At 46.6% G+C, this 21,344-nt stretch overlaps 1 protein-coding gene across 1 annotated transcript in view; it reads right to left on the bottom strand.

Annotated features, from left to right (window-relative positions):
- The window catches only part of LOC114042614 (zinc finger protein 665-like), a 30,691-nt gene that overhangs the window by 7,250 nt on the left and 2,097 nt on the right, over positions 1 to 21,344 (bottom strand). The window contains exons 3-6 of the mRNA XM_027861300.1: positions 18,574 to 18,665; positions 15,415 to 15,531; positions 4,998 to 5,124; positions 4,158 to 4,253 (exon numbers count right to left, since the gene is read on the bottom strand). Coding sequence (XP_027717101.1) covers positions 4,158 to 4,253; positions 4,998 to 5,124; positions 15,415 to 15,531; positions 18,574 to 18,665 — 432 coding nt within the window. The remainder of the gene's footprint in view (positions 1 to 4,157; positions 4,254 to 4,997; positions 5,125 to 15,414; positions 15,532 to 18,573; positions 18,666 to 21,344) is intronic.

Below are 21,344 nucleotides of genomic sequence, written 5' to 3'. Positions count from 1 at the left end.
ATCTATCTATCTATCTATCTATCTATCTATCTATCTATCTATCTATCCATGTACTTTTTCCCTCCAACTACCCTAATACTGACAAAGGTCTCGTGAGTTACAAATATCATCTTTCCATGTAGGAATGTAAACAGCTCAACCTTGATAAGTCCCTTAAGATTTCTCTTTCCTGTTTACCTCTTCATGCTTCTCTTGAGTCATGAATTTGAAAGTCAAATTTTCTATTCGGCTCTGGTCTCTTCATATTTCACTGAATGTCCATTTTTTCCCCTGAAGGATTATACTCAGTTTTGCTGGGTAGGTGATTCTTGGTTGTAATCCTATCTCCTTTGCCCTCCAGAATATCATATTCCAAGCCCTCTGGTCCCTTAATATAGAAGCTCCTAAATCTTGTGTTATCCTGTTTGTGCTTCCAAAATACTTGAATTGTTTCTGGCTGCTTGCAATATTTTCTCCTTGACCTAGGAACTCTGGAATTTGACTATAATATTCCTAGAGGTTTTCCTTTCTCTTTCAGGAGGTGATTGATGAATTCTGTCAATTTCTATTTTGCCTTCTTGTTCTAGAATAACAGGGCAGTTTTCCTTGATAGTTTCTTGAAAGATGATGTCCAGGCTCTTTTTTTGATCATGGCTTTCAGGTAGTGCAATAATTTTTAAATTATCTCTCTTGGATCTATTTTCCAGGTCAGTGGTTTTTCCAATAAGATATTTCACAGTCTTCTATTTTTTCATTCTTTTGGTTTTGTTTTATAATGTCTTGATTTCTCATAAAGTCATTAGCTTCCATTTGCTCTATTCTAATTTTTAAGGAAGTATTTTCTTCAGTGAGCTTTTGGACTTCTTTTTCCATGTGGCCAATTCTGCTTTTGAAGGCATTCTTCTCCTTACTGGCTTTTTGGACCTCTTTTGTCATTTGGGTCACTCCATTTTTTTTTTTTTTTTTGGTTTTTGCTAGGCAATGGGGTTAAGTGACTTGCCCAGGGTCACACAGCTAGTAAGCATTATGTATCTGAGGCTGGATTTGAACTCAGGTCCTCCTGAAGCCAGGGCCGGTGCTCTATCCACCGCACCACCTAGCTGCCCCTTACTCTATTTTTTTAAGATGTTATTTTCTTCAGTATTTTTTTTGGGTCTCCTTTAGCAAGTTGTTGACTTGTTTTTCATGATTTTCTTGCATCACTCTCATTTCTCTTCCCAGTTTTTCCTCTACTTCTCTTATGTGCTTCTCAAAATCCTTTGTGAGCTCTTCTATGGCCTAGGACCAATTCATATTTTTCTTGGAGGCTTTGACTTTGTTGTCCTCTTCTGGTTGTACTTCTTGATCTTCTTTGTCACCAAAGAAAGATTCTATGGTCTGCCTTTTTTTGCACTGTTTGCTCATTTTCCCAGCCAATCACTTGACTTATAAACTCTTTGTTAAGGCACGGGTCTGCTTCCAGTGTGGAGAATGTACTGTCCCAAACTTCAGGGATTTTGTGTAGCTGTTTTCAGAGATACTTCCAGGGATCTGTAAATTTTCAGTTCTTCCAAGGTGATATGATCAAAGGAGAGATATTTACTCCTTTCCTGGCCTAGGCTCTGGTCTGTGAATGACCACAAGCACTCTTTTCTACCTTGGAACTGTGAGGAGGGTTTCCTCTCCACAGCCACTACAAGCTCCACCACGCCAGCGCTCCTCCTTGCCCAAGAACCGCCACCCAGAACTGTGACCCAGATACAAGCACAGGCAAAGCAAGTGAATCCTGCCTCAGCACCAGCAAAGAGATCCCTGCAATCCTTCTTTGATCAGCCAATCAATCCCCCTTCTGTCTGTGGGCTGACAACTCTGCAAGCAGCACCCTGGGGCTGCGCCAGGACTGGGGCGAGACCAAGTTCCTTTCACTTCAGTCAAAAACTTTTCCTATTGACCTTCTAAGTTGACTTTGGCTTTTGTGGGTTGAGAGGTCTGGACGCTGCCACAGCTGCCTGTGATTCAGTCTCCTGAGCTGCCTGCATGCCCACTCTGAACTGCGCTCCTCTCCCAGCCTGGCGCAACAGATCTTTCCAATCAACCATCCAGGTAGTCTTGGTCTGGAAGTTTGTTTCACTGTCTTTTTGTGGGTTCTGCTGCTCTAGAATTTGTTCAGAGCCATTTTTTCACAGGTATTTGGAGAGGTTCGGGGGAGAGCTCAAGCAAGTCACTGCTTTCACTCCTCAAGAAATCTTAAAAGAAAACTGCCCAGTGGTCCTCGAACCAAAGGCCAAAGTGGAAACAGAAGGAATCCACTGTTCACTTCCTGAAAGCAACCCCAAAATGAAAACTCCCAGGAAAATCACAGTCTAAATCCAGAGTTTCCAGGTCAAAGAAAAAATATTACATGATGCCAGAAGGAAAGAATTCAGGTACTGAGGAGCTATAGGCAGGATCACAAAGGATTTAGCAACTACAACTATAAAGGGGCAGAGAACTTGGAATACAATATTACAGAAAACAAAAGATAAATGGGCTTATAGCCGAGAGTAACTTACCCTGCAAAACTGAGTCTACTGCTACAGAGAAAAAATGGGCTTTTAATGAAACAGAGGACTTCCCAGCATTCTGATGACAAAACCAAAGGTGCACAGAAACTATGAAGTTCAAATACAAGAGTGAAGAGAAACATAAAAATGTCAACATCAATGAATAATGTTAAAAGACCAAACAAGGATAAACTGCTCACGTTCAGATACTGTGTGGGGATGATCCATGTGTCACCTCTGAACCCTGTCATTGTCAGGGGTCATAGAGAGAATCTCAATAGACAAGGCCTGGGAGAGACTCTGAAAGGTCTTGATGTTCTTAAGAGGAAAAAAAATGGAGAGGGGAAGGGGAACACACCTGGGAGGGGGGAATTTGGCAGGGAGAGGGAAAAGAAGATTTGGGGGAAATTTTCTCACAGAATCAAGGTGTGCAAGCAAACACCCATACCAACAGCGGGGGGGGGGCGGTGTGTGGAATAACTGACCTGTGACCTTCACTCTCCTTCCAACTGGCCACACACACACACACACACACACAGAGCTGGGTACAGGAACACATTTCACTCAACAGGGAAATAGGAGGGGAAGGGGAAAAAGGCAGAGGGAGGAGTTACAGGGAGAGCAGATTAAAGGATATATGAAAATATTCACAACACAAAAAATGGGAATGCGAGGGGACTGGATGAACAAGTTGTGGTGTATCAATATGATGGAAGACTTCTGTCAGCATAATGACCAGCCATGCCTCCAGAAGACTGATGATGAGACAAGCTGCCCGCCTCTGAAAGGTCCAGGAGTAGGAGTACGGAACGAGTCAGATAGGCTTTTGGACATGGAGAATGACTCTGCATGTTTGTTACGGGTTTTGTTTTTCTTATCTTCTCAAGTGGGGTGGGGAGGGTTGGTGTGGGAGGTCGAGAAGGTGGGTTATGGCTGATTAGAACAACTATTAAAAAACAAAAAGAGTCTGTATCACATCAGACAACTGTGGGAGAAGGCTGGAGACCTTCAACATTCCTGGCAAACACTTGCTTTTTTTCCTAGTCTCCCCTTTCCAGGTCACCCTCCACCACACATCTGCCAAGGGGGTTTTCTTCAAACGTCACCCTGACTGTGTCACTCCCCTGTTTATAGAATGAACTATCCAGGGGCATCCTATTGCTCTTAGGATGGAAACTCCTCTATAGGGGCTTCTGAAAGCCCTCCAGACTCCCCTTCCTCCGCTCTCAGGTTCAGCCAAGCTGGCTTCCCATTGCCCAGTTGAACATGGCCTCCATTTCCCACCTTTGCATGTGGCTGGTTTTTCTGCCTGGGAAGTACGCCCCTTCCTGACCTCCACTCAGAGAAGCACGTATTTACTCTGAAGCTCACCTCACGACGCTTTTCTTCATTGTTACCTAAGCTACATCGGTTTCTGCCGTCTATCTGGATGTCTGCCCGTGTCTGGCTCTCCTGGAAGAATGGAAGCTCCCTGAGAATAAGGACTGAAGCGTCTTTGGTTCTGCACTCCCAGAACCTGGCACGGCAGCCAGCACACACCAGGTCTTTCACAACGCTCGCTGACTGACTGAACGCTTCAAAGATCCTGACCGCTGAATGACCAGCTGAGCCGGTGCTTATCACAGCTCCCTTCTAAGCTGGTTTTTCTTCACTCACCTGGACAAATGTCTTTTAGAGATTCTCCATCTTGCATCCAAGGTACTCTTCCTCTCTCCAACTGGGAGATCACATCAGGTTTGGATACTGGAAGCCCTACTCACGGAGAAAGAAATTCAAAAGACAACCAACAAAGAATTCAATCCTAGCCCCCTACTCTTCAGGCAGAAAACGATACATGCTTCAAGGGAGGCAAATAAAACTTCTGGAGGTACGCCCCGAAAGATCAAAGAGTCATAGCTTTAGAGGTACCCCCTTAGAGGTCAGCTGGTCCAAGTGCCTCATTTTACAGATGAGACCCAGGGAAATAACCTATCTTTCCCAAAGTCCCACAGGGAGTGAGTGAGATAGGATCTGAAGGAAAGGATTCTGATGCCCCATCAAGCACTCTTTCCTTGGTACCAAACTGCCTTTCATTCATAGGGTGATTTGCATTCAGACAAAATTAACTGCAGTTTATTTAACCAACCAGTGACCCAAAGACCAGTGATATCTTCAGGAACCTGCCCTCTAACTTCAGAGACAGAGCTCGGGGCACTTCTCTGAAAGGAGAGAACAAAAGAAGGGGAGCAGTGCAGAAAAAGAGAGGGGGCTCCTAGACCGCTCTAATGACAATCTCATCACACCAAGACCATTCATTCACCCAGGAAGCAAACAGAAACACTCTGTCTCTTGGTCATAAAGGACTTAAGCCCATCCCCAATGTTCATGAATTCTGGAATACTGTCACACTATGCCAAAACGCAAGAGAAATGCTTGAGAAATCCGCTAGCATCTAGTGAACAAAGAAGCAAAGACGTGTCAGAGGACTGACCGTGGGTCAGAAGAAGGCATCCTTACCTAGGGAGACCAGGTTCTCATAGTTCTCCAGCATCACGTCCCGATAGAGGTTCCTCTGGGGAGGGTCCAGCTGTGCCCACTCCTCCTGGGTGAAGTCCACGGCCACATCCTTGAACGTTACCGCAGCCTGTAACACGAAACACACTCCAGATCGTCCGGGGCCGACGCCTTCGCCAGGCACCACGGGAGAATTAACTCAATCCAAACACTTACTAAGTGCCTGCTGTGTGCCAGGCACGGCACAGAGTGCTAAGGATACAAAGGCAAACGTGAGCATGACATTGACTAGAACTTAGATAGCTTTCTGAGGCTTGCCAAGCCCTTTACATATTATCTCATCTGATGCTCAGAGCTCTGCCGAGCAGGTGCTATTATTACCTCCATTTTACAGATGAGGAAACTGGGGGTGAGAGAGAGGAACCGACTTGCCATGGGTCAGTGTCTGAGGCAGGATTCAAACTCGCGTCTCCCTGATTCCAAGTCCAGCATTCTACCTATGCTGTCACCCAGCTGGCCCTGCCCTCAAGGAGTTATCACACAGTGGGTGCTGACTACTGATGGCAAATCCACAGGCCCAAGGACCACCTGAGAGCAGCAAGGAAGGAAGAAAGAGCAAGGAGAGTTACCGCCTGTAACGGGCGGCAGGAGCCCTTCCTCAAGGACTGAATTCACAGAAAACCGCAATAAGCCAGACAGAAAGACTCCCAAAGACAGACATAACAACATGAGGGCGATGTCAGGCACCCAGTATCAAAACCAGAATCTCTTAATCAGACTACCCAAACATCATGACCCCCCCAATATCTTGGACACCACAGTTTGAGGAATCAGAAATAAGAATTGCCTAGATGGCTTAGAAGAGGGGCATCAAATTCAAACAGAAACAGACCCCAGCGGGCTGTCTGCCGACTTAGAAAACTGCGAATTAACATTCTCTGCGTCATACAGTATTCAGACATCTCCCAGCGACGTTCTGATCTGACTCGGGCTGTACTCGGGAGTTCGGCAGGCCGCGAGTCTGACGCCTCTATCTTAGAACTGGAATACAAAGTGAAAACAGAACGAGTCCACTAGTCATCTGCTTATAAAAATCCCCAATGGAAACTCCCAGGAAAATCATGGCCAAACCCATGATTACTAGGCCAAAGAAAAAGTGCTGCCATCCGTCAAAAAGAAAGCTCAGGTACGAGAAGCCACAGTCAGGAAGGATCACACAAGACGTGGCGGCGATCGCCATGAAGAGGAGGAGAGTTTAGAATACGCTATTCCAAAAGACACAAGATAAAGGCTGTCAGCCAAGAACAACCTATTTGGCAGAACTGAGCATAAAAATGGACTTTTGATGAAATGGTCAGGAATGAGTCGATACTTTGAAATGGAAAAGGAGAACACAAGAAAAACATAGGAAAGTATATATATTCAATCGATTGACTACAATGCAATAAATATCTTCAGTAAAGGGCCTTTGAAAAAGGAATTATTGGAGACTCAGTAACTTAATCTTAAAGAATTAGTGGATCCAGGAAGAAATAATAGAAAATTATATTAAAGAAAACAACATAACAAAACTTGTAGCATATACCTAAAGCAGTCATTAGGGGTTTTCTATCTTTACTTATTAAAGTATTGCTTTCTATCTCTAAACACTTTCACCAATAAAAAGGAAAAAAGAACAAATCAATGAATTCCACATATAGGTAAAATAATCAAAAAGCAACTAACCAAAAAGTCCCAACTTAAAACAAAAACAGAAATTGTTTCCACCATAAAGCATAGGAATGAATGAACTTTCTCTTAACCTGCTAAGTAGTACGTAAGACAAAGAACAAACACTATAACTAATGGAGAAAAATTGATGGCCTTTCCAGTAAGAGCATATGAAAAGCAAGGCTGCCCATTATCATCACTCTCAAACCACATAATAAAGCAGTAATCATCAAAGTGATTTGGTACCAGTTAAAAAGGGAAGGTTAATCAGTGGAAGAGATTAGGTATTCAAGATACAGAAGCAAACCTAATAGCCTAACGTTCCATAAACCCAAAGATCTCGGCTATTAAGGTAAAATGTCGCTAGATGAAAAACTGCTGGGAAAACAAAAAAGCAGTCAAGCAGAAATTATATATAGACTGATTATTTCACACCAAATACCAAGGTAAGATCCAAACTTATCTTGACTGAGAAATACTAGAGTGACACCATCGATTAGAAATACAAAGAAATGTACCTTTTTGATCTACGGATACAGGAACAGTTCATGAACAAACAAGGAATAGGGGGCATCACAGATGACAAAATGGACAACTTTGATTATATAAAATTAAAAGACTTTTGCACAAACAAAACCAATGCAGCCAAAGTGATTTTCCTTAAGTGCAGGTCCAAGCTTGTCACCCCCCCAGCCTTGATAAAGGCCAGAGATTCCCTCTTATCCCCAGGGTCTTAAAGCCCTTTCCATTTTTGTGTACTCTCCAAGCCAGCTGCAATGGCTTCTTTGCTGTTCCTTGGACAGAACACTTCACCTCCTGACTCCACACCTTTTCGCTGGTCTTCTTGATCTACCTCTCTGAAACCTTTGACACTGTTAATCACCCTCTATTGCACATTAGGCTTCCTGCACACTACTCTCTCCTACTTCTCCTCCTACCTATCTGACTACTCCAAGGGGCAGCTAGGTGGCACAGTAGATAGGGCTCTGGCCTTGGAATCAGGATGACTTTAGTTCAAATCCAGCCTCAGACACTTGATACCTTCTAGCTGTGTGACCTTGGGCAAGTCATTTAACCCCAACTGCCTCACCAAAATGCAAAAAAAAAGATCACATGGAGGAAGAAAGTGGCAGTTGAGTTGAGCCTTGAAGAAAGCTAGGTAAAAGGGGCAGCTAGGGGGCGCAGTGGATAGAGCATCGTCCCTGGAGTCAGGAGGACCTGAGTTCAAATCCAGCCTCAGACACATAACACTCACTATCTGTGTCCCTAGGCAAGTCACTTAACCCCAATTGCCTCACCAAAAAAAAAAAAAAAAATTAAAAAGAAATCTGACTCCTCTTTTTCAGTGTCATTTTCTAGAGCTCCATCATGTCCCCTAATTGAGCAGGACTCTGTTCTGGCCTTTCACACTTCTCACCTGGTAATCTCATTAGCTATCATGGATTCAATTATCATTTCTACACTGCTTATTCTCAAATCTATTGAGCCCTGATCTCCAGTCTCAAAGTGGATGTCCAGTAGACACCTCAAACTCAACACGCCCAGAACAGAACTCATCTTTCCCCCTAAACCCTCACCTGCTCCTACCTTCCCTGTCACTGTCTAGGGCAACACTATCCTCCCAGTTCCTCAGGCTCACTCTCTCACCTTCTCTCCTCTGTCCCTGCTCCCACCCTGCTGCATGTCCTCCTCACCTCACCCCTGGACCACAGCAACAGCTGCTGGTAGGTCTGCCTCCCTCCAGCCTCTCCCCACTGCGATCCACCAAAGGGATCTTCCTACAACACGGGTCTGATATCATCCCCCCCCCCCATTCAACAAACCACAGTGGCTGCCTACGGCTCCCAGGAACATATTCAAAAAGCTGTGTTTGGCATTCAAAGCCCCTCATACCCTGTCCCCTCCCCCTTTCCCGTCTTCTTCCACCTTGCTCCCCAATATGTACTCTTCGACCCAGCGGTCTTGGCCTCATGGCTGTTCCACCAACAAGATGCTATATTTCCCAGCTTCTTTCCATGCATTTTGCACCAGCTGGGTCCTCCATGCCTGGAATTCTCTTCTCCCTTATCTCCACTGCTGTAAGTAAGGTGAGTTTTACCGTGTGTGTAAGGAGGGTTTTGTTATTCCCTCTCGGATAACAGTTCCAGGATCCATGGCCAAAATTCCCACCAATTATGGTTGAAAACATCTCTACCACGCTTACACAGTGAGATATATGGGTGACATAATGTATGCCTGCGCTGTGCTAGGTCATGGTGATATTGCTCAAGTTAACCTGTGAGCTTAACGTTGGCAAGATGCCTTCTTTGTCTGTGGACCTATAAAGCAGGTGGGCCCCGGTCAGTGAGTGGGGGACCCATTGTGGGATGTGGGTAATGCATGGAGGAATGCATATACCCGCCTTGATCGGCACATAGACCTGTGTTTGCCTCAACCGGCCCCCACGGAGGCTTAGGGGATGAGGAGTTATATTTCTATTCTCACCTGCCCCTGAGAGATGTGTGATTAGGGAATATTATAGGAGCTGGTGCTCCTATTATCAGCAACCCTCTTGAGAAGACTAAACTGGAATAAAGTAAGCTCATTTAACCACTCCAAAGTGTCTTCCTGTCTGACCAGATCAAAGGTGACCCTGTGCTAGAACACTTGTGAGTGTTAGGAGCCCTCCTGGGTTCTCCTGCCCAACATCGGGGTTACATGTGAAACAACCTCCTGGCTTCCTTCAAGGCTCATCTTCAACCAAAAGTTGTTCCTGATCCTCCTTAACACTAGTGCCTTCCCTCCCTTAATTATCACCAATTTATCCTGTACCTTCTCTGTACATAGTTATTTTCACATTGTCTCCTGCTGTAGACCATGAGCTCCTTGCAACAAGGACTGTCTTCTGCCTTTCTTTATATTCCTAGTGCCTAGCACACAGTAGGTGCTTAATAAATGCTTTTTAACTTTTTGACTGATAGTTATAAAGGAAATGGGTAAGTGAGGAGGAATATTTGCAATAAGTTTCTCAGTTACAAGATTAATATCTGAGGCAGCTAGTTGGCACGATGGATAGAGCACCGGCCCTGAAGTCTGGAGGACCTGAGTTCCAGTCCGGCCTCAAACCAAACACTTGACAATTACTAGCTGTGTGATCCTGGGCAAGTCACTTAACCCCAATTGCCCCGCCCCCCCCCCAAAAAGATTCATATCCAAGACATACAAGAAACAGATTCAAATGTTTAACAGTACAGGAGTCATTACCCAAATGGTCGAAGGATAGAAATATGCAGTTCTCAAAGGAAGAAATCTGAACTATCAAGAAGCATGTGAAAAAAGGCTCTAAATAACTATTAATTTGAAAAATGCAAATAAAACCAGCTCTGAGGTTCCAGAACAAAGCCCAGATCAGCAAGAGGGCTTAGAAAGCTCCATTCTGAGACGGGAAAGGAAAAGCAAGCGGTCCAGAAATCACAGCTCACAGCACAATCCTCTTCCCGACCTCCAGCTCACATGCAAACACTCCTTACGGTTTGGTGTGTGTTGAAGTTGAGACTATAAATAAACAAATAACTAATGGCCGAGTCTAAGAGGAAATGACAAACACTGTGCCAATAACCTCAAAGACACACATGTCTCATGTATCTCACACAAAGCCCCAAGAGAAGGGGGAAGGGAGAATGTTCCCACCAAGGACAGGAGGCCATGCAAAATATAGCAGCAGGAAGAATGAAGCGTGTATGTGTGCATGTGGATGTGTGCGTGCAGGAAGTAAAAACAAGAAGATAATTTATACAAGGAAGAAAGCCTGGACCTGTCGCCCCTGATTTTCAGAGGTAGCTGGAAAATTATTATGTCTGGCTGGACTGTCTTATCTGTTTTTTCCTTTCCTTCCTTCCCTCCTTTTCTTTTCTTTTCTTTCTTTCTCTTTCTTCCTTCCTTCCTTCCTTCCTTCCTTCCTTCCTTCCTTCCTTTCTTTCTTTCTTTCACGATGGAGCAGCTAGGTGGAGAAGTGGATAGAGCACGGCCCTGGAGTTAGGAGGACCTGAGTTCTCATTTGACACTTACTAGCCTTGTGACCCTGAGACAAGTCTCTTAACCCTGATTGCCTCACAAAAATAAAATAAAAATCAATTAATTAATTAATTAATAAGACAGTGGAGGGCTAGCTAAAAATAGGGGATAAGGGAGAGGCATTAAGAAATGAAGATGATATAAAACAAGTTACAGTATTAAACTTAAAATCAATTAAAAATAAGTTTGTGAAATGACCAATAAAATTGATCAAAAGTTAGTAAGTTTCATTTTAAAAAAGAATAAAGATTCAAATGATCAAATTTAGAAATGAAAAAAGCAAAGATCCAGGTTTGGTCCTGGGCTGCTTAACATTTTTATCAATGATATATTGTGCCTCAGTGGTTCACAACATTTTTTGGTTCTCAAACTCATTTTAACAACATCAAAATATATTGTGAACTCTCAGGGTTCATATTTAAAACAAGAATAAAATGAAAATACTCAAACAAATATGTGGTAGAAAATGGTAGGAGAATTTTACAAGTGTTTTTTTCACTGAGAAATTAAAAATTCCTTTCTTTTTGATTTTTAGCAACAAATTTATAAGGGTTTCATTTCTGAATGATGTTTGTAGTCCAAAATTCAAGGGAATTAAATTTTGTTTTTCATTCACTTTCAATCCACCAATTAGAGAAATAGAAGACATATCAAATGGGTTATAAATCCAATTTAATGTTTTAGAAATTTCAGGAGAACGTTCACTGAAAGTCATTCTAAAAATTTCAGATGATCACTGATGTCTCTAGCCGGATTCAATGTTAGTTCGCTTTCTTTTTTTTCTTTTTTGGGCAATGGGGGTTAAGTGACTTGCCCAAGGTCACACAGCTAGCGTCATGCGCCTGAGGCCGGATTTGAACTCAGGTCCTCCTGACTCCAGGGCTGGTGCTCTATCCACTGTGCCACCTCGCTGCTTGTTCACTTTCTAATAAGACATTATGGAATGTCAAAAAGTAGTCAGGACTGTTCTCACTGTGTGGTTCCCACTTCCTCCTTCCACCTGAATGCTGCAGATGTCTGTAGTAGTCCCCCAGTGATGCGTTGGGTCCTTAATTTTTTTTTTTACGAGACGTAAGCTAGGTAGGCTAATCTTTGTAGCCATGTTTTATCTTTTGTACAATCATTCAGGTGAAAAGACGGCAAGCGAGCTATCTGCAAGCGTTACCTCAACCCCACGAGGCAGATGCTATGATTATCCCCATTTTACAGCTGAGGAAAATGAGGCAGAGAGAGGTTAAATGACTTGCCCAGGGTCCCACACATAGCTGGCATGTAAGTGTTTGAGACAGGACTGGAACTCAAGTCTCCCTGACTCCCAGTCCTGCCTTCACATAGCTGCCGGAAGCACTGAGACGGTGACTGGACATCTCCCTCTCGGTCTCCTGGGCTGGATTTGCGTCCAGGTCACTACCACTGGTCGTGAGAGGAGGAGCCAGAATGCTCCGAGCTCCCCACAGACCCACCGCCCGCACTCTCTCCCCTTCCTCGAAGAGTCCAGCAGCGGGCTCCAGGCCTTCCTCAGCTTCTCCATCTACTCGTTCCCCACACCCTCTTCCTCCCCCCCCCTGCTCGGCCACACTCAGACAGGGCCTCTTTGATCCTGCTGCTACGCTCGGCTGTCCGGCTTCCACGCTTCATGTTTCTCATTCCATCTTTCCCTTCGCCTGATGACCCCAATCCCTCCACCCCTCCGTCCTTTCTCAGGCCAGCATCACTGTAGTGGCCACACTCTCCTCCCTTCCCTACCCTGGCCCGCTGGAGAGCCAATCCCTCACCAGGACTCCCGAGACCCAGCGGCACACTGCTCTCAGGAGCCCCTTCGAGGCCCTCACTGCTGTGGGGAAGCCTTTTAGGCCTCCGTGATTGTGACCCGCTCTCCCCCTGACCCTTGTCATCGCTGTCCTCAAGCCCCCCAAGGGGCAAAGGCACCCTGGCCCTCATTGTCCCAGCAGACACCCTGCGTGGCACTTCTGCCCTCCTCTTCCTCATTCCGTGTTGCCCAGCTGCCCTTCCCCTTTGTCGAAGCAAAGGGATCCCAGAAGATGTCTCTTCTGGCTGCTCTCCCTGTCTACCGACGGCTTTCCTGCCACCTACAAATCCGCCCACATCTCCCTCATCTTTAAAAAACCCTTTCCTTGATCCGTTTATCCTTAATAGTGGCCAAACTACATGATAATTTCAATAGATGCAGAAAAAAACCTTTGACAAAGCACAACACAGAGGGCCCTTTTTAAAGACAATAAAAGCATCTATCTAAAGCCAAAAGCAAGCACTGTATGCTATGGGGATACAGCAGAACATTTTACATTAAATATGGGAGTAAAGCAAGGATACCCACTCTCCCCACTCTTATTTAATATAGTTCTAGAAATGCTAGCAATAAGACAAGAGAAAGAAAGGTGCAAAGAATTAAATGATAGGTTGGCAGGCAGCAGCACTGGAGAGAGGGCCAGGCCTGGAGTCAGGAAGATCTGAGTTCAAATCTAGCCTCAGAACTTACAGCTGTGGGACCTGGAGTAAGTCACTGTTTGCCTCAGTTCCCTCATCTTTGAAACGGGAATCCTAACAGCGCCTCCCTCCCAAGGTTGTTGTGAGGATCAAATGAGGTGATATTTGTAAAGCGCTTAGCACAGTGCCTGGCACATAGTAAGCGTTACATCCATTTTGGCTATTATCATTATTATTATTATTAAAGACGAGCAAAGAAGAGCTCAAACTAGGCCTGTTTGCAGATGCTACGACGGTGTACTTGGAAAATCCGGAGAAATCCACAAAGGCAGGAATCCGGACAATGCAGAACTTCAGGAAAGTTGGAGGTTACACGATCAGCCATCAAAATTCAACTGCATTTTGTGTAACGATACTAACCACAACGATGACTGGCATTTAACAGAACCTACTATGCGCCGGGCACGCTCCTCAGCGCTTCTCAAACAGTATCTCATTTGATTCTCGTGACAACCGTGGGAGGGAGGCGCTGTTATGACCCGCATTTTATAGACAAACAGGGTGAAATGACTTGCCCAGGGTCCCACAACTAGTAAGTGTCTGAGGTTGGATTTGAACTCAGATCTTCCTGACTCCAGGCCCGGCGCTCTATGCACTGTGCCACTTAGCTGCACCAGAAACTTTAAAGAACTTGATAAAATAGTAACAAAATTCATTTGGAAAAACAAAAGATTTAGACCAGGGGTGGGGAACCTGTGGCCTTTAAGGACACGTGTGGCCTTCTGAATCCTAGGAGTGGCCTTTTGACTAAATCCAAATTTTACAAGATTCAGAAGGCCACACGTGGCCTTAGGGCCTGAGTTAAGCTATCAAGGGAAATGATAAAAAGAGGGAGGGATGAAGAAGGGATATCATTTCTAGGCCTCAAATTATATCACAAAGCAGCAGTTGTCAAAACCAGCTGGTATTGGTTAATAAAGAATACAGCAATAGACCAATGGGATAGACCAGGAAAGAGACGATCAGGAACAATGGAACAAAATAACCCCGTGTTTGGTAGAACGGAAATGACAAATTACCTAGAAAAAAACTCCTGATTTGTTCAAAACTGCCGAGAAAACCATGAAGCCGTAGGGTCCAAGTGAGGCCTAGACCAACACGGTACGCCACACTCCACAACACGTTCTAAACTGACAGGTGGCCTCAATGTTAACGTTCATAGCACCAAAAAACGGAAGAAAAGCCGATGACATACCTCCCCCAGCCACGACTAGGAGATGGGCTCTTAAACAAACGAGAGCTGCAGGCGATTAGCAAAGACAGAAGGGTTAGAGAACAACTCCCTTACATGAAATTGAAAAGTTCACGCACAGACAACGTGAAAGCTCCTGGGAAAAGAAAAAAGTGGTCAAATGAGAAAAAAATCTTTACATCAAATTTACCTGATGAGGGTTTGGTGTCCGAGACATACAAACAATGAATAGACATAAGACTGAGCCACGCCTCACTGGATAAATGCTCAAAGGACAGCGACAAACAGTTTTCAAAAGAAGAACGTCAAAGTATTCACAAGCACAAGAAATAATGCTCCAATGGACACACGAGAAAAACGCAAACCAAACAGCGCTGAGGCTTCACCTCATACTCTGCAAACTGGCAAAAATGACAAAAGATGACACCAGGCAACAGTGGAGGGGTTGCGGGAAGATGGGCACAGTAGCACATTGCTGCTGGAGGTGGGAAAAGGTACAACCATTTGGGCAACAATTTGGAACTCTGCAAATAAAGTTCATACTCTTGAACCAGACTCCATCACTGGGTTTACACCCCAACAAAGTCACTAGTAAGAAAAAAAGTCCCCACATGCTCCAAACGATCACAGCAGCACTTTGTGTGAAAGCAGAGGAACGGAAACAAAGCTGATGTCTATCAAGAGGGGAATGGCTGGTCACAATGTGGTACGTGAGACAGGGTACGACTGTGCTGTAAGAAATGATGCACGTGATGAATAGAGAAGCGTGGAAAGATCTCTATGAACTGATGCAGAGCGAAAGGAACGAAGCCAAGAAAAGAGTTGACACAGGCACTGTAGCAATTGAAATAGTCATCTATTTAAGTAAGAAAATAAACACAGAAAAATGGCTGCCCAGAAAATGATGAATAATAAGCGCGGCTGAGAAGAGAAGATCTAGGGGTGCTTCCAGCCTACCGTTTCACAGAGGGGGGAGCTCCACGCGTGCTGACCGCCGCTTCTGTTCTCAGGCCTCTCCACTGCACTCAGCCGCTGTGCTGATTTTCTTCCTCTTCTTCTCTTCTTTTCTTTTGTCTTTAAAAAATATTTTTTATTACATGGGACGGCTTTCTGGGAGGAGGAAAGGAAGGGATACTGGGGAAAAGTATGATGATATAAAAAAACAAAAGCATCAACAAAAACATTTAAAAATGCAAAAAAAAAATTTTAAGAATTAAGAGAATTTTTAAAAAGAAATAATGAAGGGAACAGTTTCAGAGAAACCTGGACGACCTATATAAACTGATGCAGAATGAAAAGATTATAACAAAGAAAACAAGCTATGCAATAATAACAACGTTACAGCAAAAGACCAGCTTTGCGAGATCGCAGACCTCACGTCAATATAGTCACAGATCACGCACGACTACAGAGAAGCCCACAGCTCACCGAGAGGCTCTGAACTCCAAATGCAGGAGAAGGCCAACCGAGGAATACGCTCCGCTTGGCTATATATATCTGTTATGGAACCCTTTTCTTTTGTTCACTGAGGCAAGTGGGGGGATAGTTTTAAGAACAAAAGGTGGAGTAGGAAAGAAAACATGCTTGTTAATTGAAAAAATATTTTGTTTTAAACCAAAGTGCTTTTCCTAAGGCTGAAATCTGGACATATTACTGCTCTACTCAACAAAGCCCAGTGAGCCCAATGACCTTGAAGATAAAAAAGCCCTCTTTTTAGCTTTTCCACTTCTTCACAACTTGTCCCCGCGCCATCCTTCCGGCCTCATCATTCATTTCTCTCCTGGCTGAATTCTACCCTTCAGTCAAATGGGGCTTCTCTCTGTTCCTCACACAAAGCACCTGGCCTTTGTGTCTCCTGTCTCTGGGCCTCTTTGCTCGCCATCCCCCAGACCTGAAGTTCACTCTCTCGTCCTTCAGGACAGATATAGTTCAAGCACCAGCTTCTCCATGAAGTCCTTCTTGATCCCCTCAACACCTTGTGGCCTCCTCATCAATTACCCTGTATTCAGCGACTTTATATGTCCGCTGTCTCGTTCTGCCGTGATCAGCTCTGGACATATTTATCCACGTACCTGTTATCACTCTGCTGAGAGTGGAGACAGTTTCCTTTCTTGCATTTCAGTGCCTGGCACAGAGCAGAAACTTAACCAACGCTTACTCGTTGACTGATGTGTTGGACAAAAGGAAGAATTGGAAGAGTACTGTGGGAAATCTCACTGACCTAGAACAGTGGAATACTTCTGTAGACTCTAGAGATGGAAGATTCCCACTATGTGGCATAGCCACAGTGACTCGCCTGAATGAAAATGGCTTCTCTCCACAGGTGGAGGAAACGCCAAGGGGGGAGCTCTTCTGGGCCTGATGGGCCCAAGACCAAGGAGAAAGGACCTCCAGGAGCCCTGAGACTCCCCTTCGACTGGAGGAGGCCAGATTTCCAAGGTCAGAGAAGAGTTCTTCTCCTGTTGGGTGAGCAGAGGAAGCTGGCCCAAGATGGTGGAGAAACTCTTCAACAAATCAGTCCTGAAGACAGAGCGCAAGTGATTCCAAAGAGAAGGACACATGAGGAGCTGCCACAAGGGGCCACGTGTGGATGAAGAGGGGCAGAAATCAGGTGGAAAAGGGACACGATGGTGGCAAGGGCCAGCCACTGTGGAGGAAGGAGAAAGGGCAGACCGACCCTGGCGACCGGCTCAGAGAAGGGACAGGACAGTCAAGGACTGAGAAAGCTCTGAAAATGGGCCACAGTGAGGAGGCCAAAGGAGTCAACTTTGACTCTGATTCTGTTTTCTCTTTGAAGGAGAATGATCTCCAATAATTTAGCCCTAACCCCTTGGAAGGACAGTGCAAGAATGGGGAGCAAAGAACAGAAATTCATGGTCAGTGAGGAGGCAGGCAACAAGGAGTTCTTCTCGATGAATTCAAGGCACCAGGTGCGGATGAACTACCAGGCAGAACACTGAAGAAAGTGGCAGATATGACTGCTGACCCTTCATCAGGGATCTGGAAAGGACTCTGGAGAATGGGAGTACCGTGGGCCACAAAGGCCAAACATCCTGATGAATCCAAGAGGGAGGAAGGTAGAATCTTCAAAGCGCCCAGCAAAACGTGGGATGTGCTGGCAGCACGCAGAGGAAGGCCAGGAGCAGGAGGAGCCAGTGAGGCTGCCCGACACAGGCCACGTGGCCATGAGGCCCGGGCCATGCCTACAGAAGCCAAGGACTGACAAAGAGAGGTGGTAGCAAAGACGTGGGAACAAACTAGGGAAAGGAGACAACGGACAGAGATCTCTGCAAAGGACACAAGGGACGTGACCACATCGGCACTTCGCCGGGCCACAAGATGCAAGAATCATAGAGCACAGGAAAACCTAGCCGTGGAGATGTCTGTGGCAGGATCTGAACTCAGGTCCATCTGCTAGGCCACCGAGATCCCCGAGAGGTCGGAAGGAGAGTGCAAAGGGGAACTCACGCAGCGTAACGATACGAGACATCCAGAAAAACCAGCTGTGGGCTGCAGAGCAGCGTGAAGGGGAACAGCGCACACGCTTCTACCACTGAAACCCCCAGTGGAAGCCGCTCTGCGGCCGTCGGGTCTCCCTGGGACCCGGGGGGAGGGGGGGGCGCAGAACGGCTCTTTCTCGATCTTCACGCTAGACGGCTCTCCTGCTGGGAGAGCAGGAGGGACGTAGGAGAAATGAAGACAATGTAAAAAACACAAGCCAGCAATGAAAATCTTCTTCATCATATCCTCATTGATTGTGTTGACATACAAACAAACCCGTAAGAATCTGGGGAATCCTAAAGACAGCCTACTAAGACTCTGATGAGAATTCCTCCAGTTCCTGTTAGACCTGTCTAACAGCAACAGCGTGCCCCACGTACTATCTCCTTTCATCCTCACAACAATCCTGGGAGGGAGATGCTGTTCCTGTCCCTGTTACAGATGAGGAAACTGAGGCAGGCAGCGGCGAAGGGACTTGCCCAGGGTCACCCAGCTAGAAGCGTCGGAGGCCGGATTTAAATTCAGGTCTTCCTAACTCCAGGCCTGGCGCTGGAGAGTAACGGGCTAAGGTCCAGAAGGAAGGGCTCGGGCTAGACGCGACAAACTCCAGCTCACCTGGGATCTGGCCGGACGGGAGCCTGAAGCCACTCCCTCCTCCTCCTCCATGCTCCTTTTTCGGGGGTGGACAGAGTCTTGAGGCGCTATAGCTGGAGAAGGAAAACAGAGTCAGGAATCCTCCAATGAAGAGGTGCGACCCACTTACCCCAAAGGTCACTATAAAACAAGAGGTTACAGGGAGCTCAGGGTACCTCAAGGCCAGCCCTGGGCTCGCAGCTGACCACTCGGGCCCAGCCTCTGGTCTGAGAATCAAGACTTGTGGCTTCATTTCGTCCACTGGCTCTCTTGGCGCCATGGATAATTTTAGGGTCTCAAAATCAAGTCTGCAATACTTTGATGCTAAATGACTTCAGTACAAAGATAAGGTAAGCTGAGGAGGGTAAGAAATTTATCAAAAACTATGGGTCATGAATAAGGAATGAGAAAGGCCAAAGACTTATGGACTATAAAGAAGCTACACTCTTATACAGCTTGAACATTTCCTTCAAGAAAAGAATTAGAGGACACTGGACGTGAATGGCTTCAAGTGATATTGTCAAAGAAATAAAAATGCTTATCTTCCCGGACAGGACGCTCATTACTGACACGGGGAACATTTGTCAGTTAGATATCTATGTACGGTCAGACCACTGACCTATCAGGACAAAGGTCCAGCCCAGTACAAAGCTAGCAGAAAGAACAAAAGTGAGAAGAGAAGACGGCGTGTACGAATGAGCCAAATTCACCTAGTGCTGTTGGAAGAAATTACTGAAGAAAAAATGGGATATAAAGAGAAGGATCTCATGAAAGAGATCCCGCACAGAATCTAAGTCGAAAAGGGATTCCCTCCAGAGAGTTGGGGTCTCCAGAGTTTCCCACACGCAGAGACTTCAGGGCAAGATTCTACCATTGCAGAAGACTACAAAGATCTCACTGTTGTCACTGTTGTTCAGTTGTTTCAGCTGTGCCTGACTCCCCGTGACACATTTTGGGGTTTTTCTGGCAAAGAAACTGGACTGGCCTGCCATTTCCTTCTTCAGCTCATTTACAGATGAGGAAACTGAGGCAAACAGGGTGAAGTGACTGGCCCAGGGTCACCCAGCTAGTCAGCGTCTGAGGCCAGATCTGAACTCAGGTCTTCCTGATTCCAGGCCTGGTGCTCCACCCGTCGTACTCCCTACCTGCCGTCAACCAGTACGATGGAATGCCTGCGACCCTGGGTAAGTCACTTCAACCTGTCTGCAGGGTCACAGGGGCACCCCGCTCTCAGGGCTGCCGTGAGGATCAACGAGACCCACTGTGTAAAGCACTTAGCCCAGGGAATGGCACACAGTAGGCGGCTGATTGATGAATGCTTTGCTCCTTAAAGGGTTAACCTTACTGAAATCACCCTGATGAGGGGCAGGGAGGAAGCCTTGTGAACATGACCTCAGTGACAAAGAAGGGCAGGAACCTGGAGGTTGGCAGATGTCACCAACCATCTGGAGAGGGTTCTAGAGTCCAGCAGAGGAGCTGAAAAGGAGGAGGGCTTGCTGAGAGATCGTGAAAGGGAGGGCAGGAACCACCTGCAGGGAAGTAGCCCAGAACCTTGGGAACAGCAGTGACCCCCAAGCCAGCAGACCAGCTTCCAGCCTGGGCCCTGCAGCCATCGTGGAGGGAAGAAATCATTGGCAGAAGGAGCCCACTAGCCTCAACACCACCACCAGAACGACAGACCAACCTTCACCTGCCAACAGTCAGACAAGCCAACAGCCATGCTCCCGAGAAGGCTCTCCCAGGCACCCCCTGCACCCCGGGCAGGGCAGCTGGAGGGCAGCAAGTGCCAGGCAAGTCAGTCCCCCCTCCCCACCACCCTGGCCCCCATCTCCCCTCAGACCCTGATGGAGACAGCCCAGGAGTCTGGGGAAGAGCCAGGCTTCCAGCCCGGCCCCCACAACCTGAGGACCCAGAAAGGAGAGTTCTTGGGACCCACGTCCTGGGCCCTGGCAGGTGGTGCAACATCAGAGACCGGTGTGGTCTGATCAGTGGCACGAGCATGAAAGAAGAGGCCTGCCCACTGGCTTTGCTGCTGCCCCCAAGGACCACGGGTGGGACCTTCCCATCGGACTTGCAGCTCAGCCCTTCCCTGGGTGCTGTCTCCCCCACTAGAAAGGGAGCAGGGACCATCTCACTTTTCTACTGCTATCCAAGGAGCTTAGCCTGGTGCTTGGCACACAGTAAATACTTAATAAATGCCTTCTCACATCTCTCTCCAGTCTGGTTTTGCCACAGCTGCCAAAAAACATCTTCCCAAGCCCTGGTCTGCCCCTATCAAGCCCTTCTCCAAACGCCTCAGCGGTTCTGTGCAGGGTCTGTGCATGGCATTGAAGGCCCAATCCAACTCCTGCCCAAAAGGATGCCAAAGCACTTCTAGATTTGGGGGAGTACTTTGTTTTCTCAGTTGCTTTCCTTTTGGAAAACTGCGACCTCATCAAGGCAGAAGGAAGAGAAAGAAGGAGGCGGCCCTGGGGTGAGGACGGGCGCCCCTAGAGACCAGTGTTGGGATGGCCCAGGGGTGAGAATCTGTTGTCCCTAGAGGCCAGTGGGAGTGTGGGTGGCCTTAGATGAGGATTGGGCACCCCTAGAGGCCAGTGGGGGTGTGGGTGGCACTGAGGTGAGGAATGGGTGCCCCTAGAGGCCAGTGGGGGTGAGCAGGGCGCCCCTAAAGGCCAGTGAGGGTGTGGGTGGCTCTGAAGTGAGGATTGGGCACCCCTAGAGGCCAGTGGGGGTGAGCAGGGCGCCCCTAGAGG

This window comes from Vombatus ursinus, unplaced genomic scaffold, assembly GCF_900497805.2.
Source record: "Vombatus ursinus unplaced genomic scaffold, bare-nosed wombat genome assembly UNPS02014656.1, whole genome shotgun sequence".
Lineage (NCBI taxonomy): Eukaryota > Metazoa > Chordata > Mammalia > Diprotodontia > Vombatidae > Vombatus > Vombatus ursinus.
Note: the sequence above shows the minus strand (reverse complement) of the source record. Positions and strands in the feature narration are given on the sequence as shown.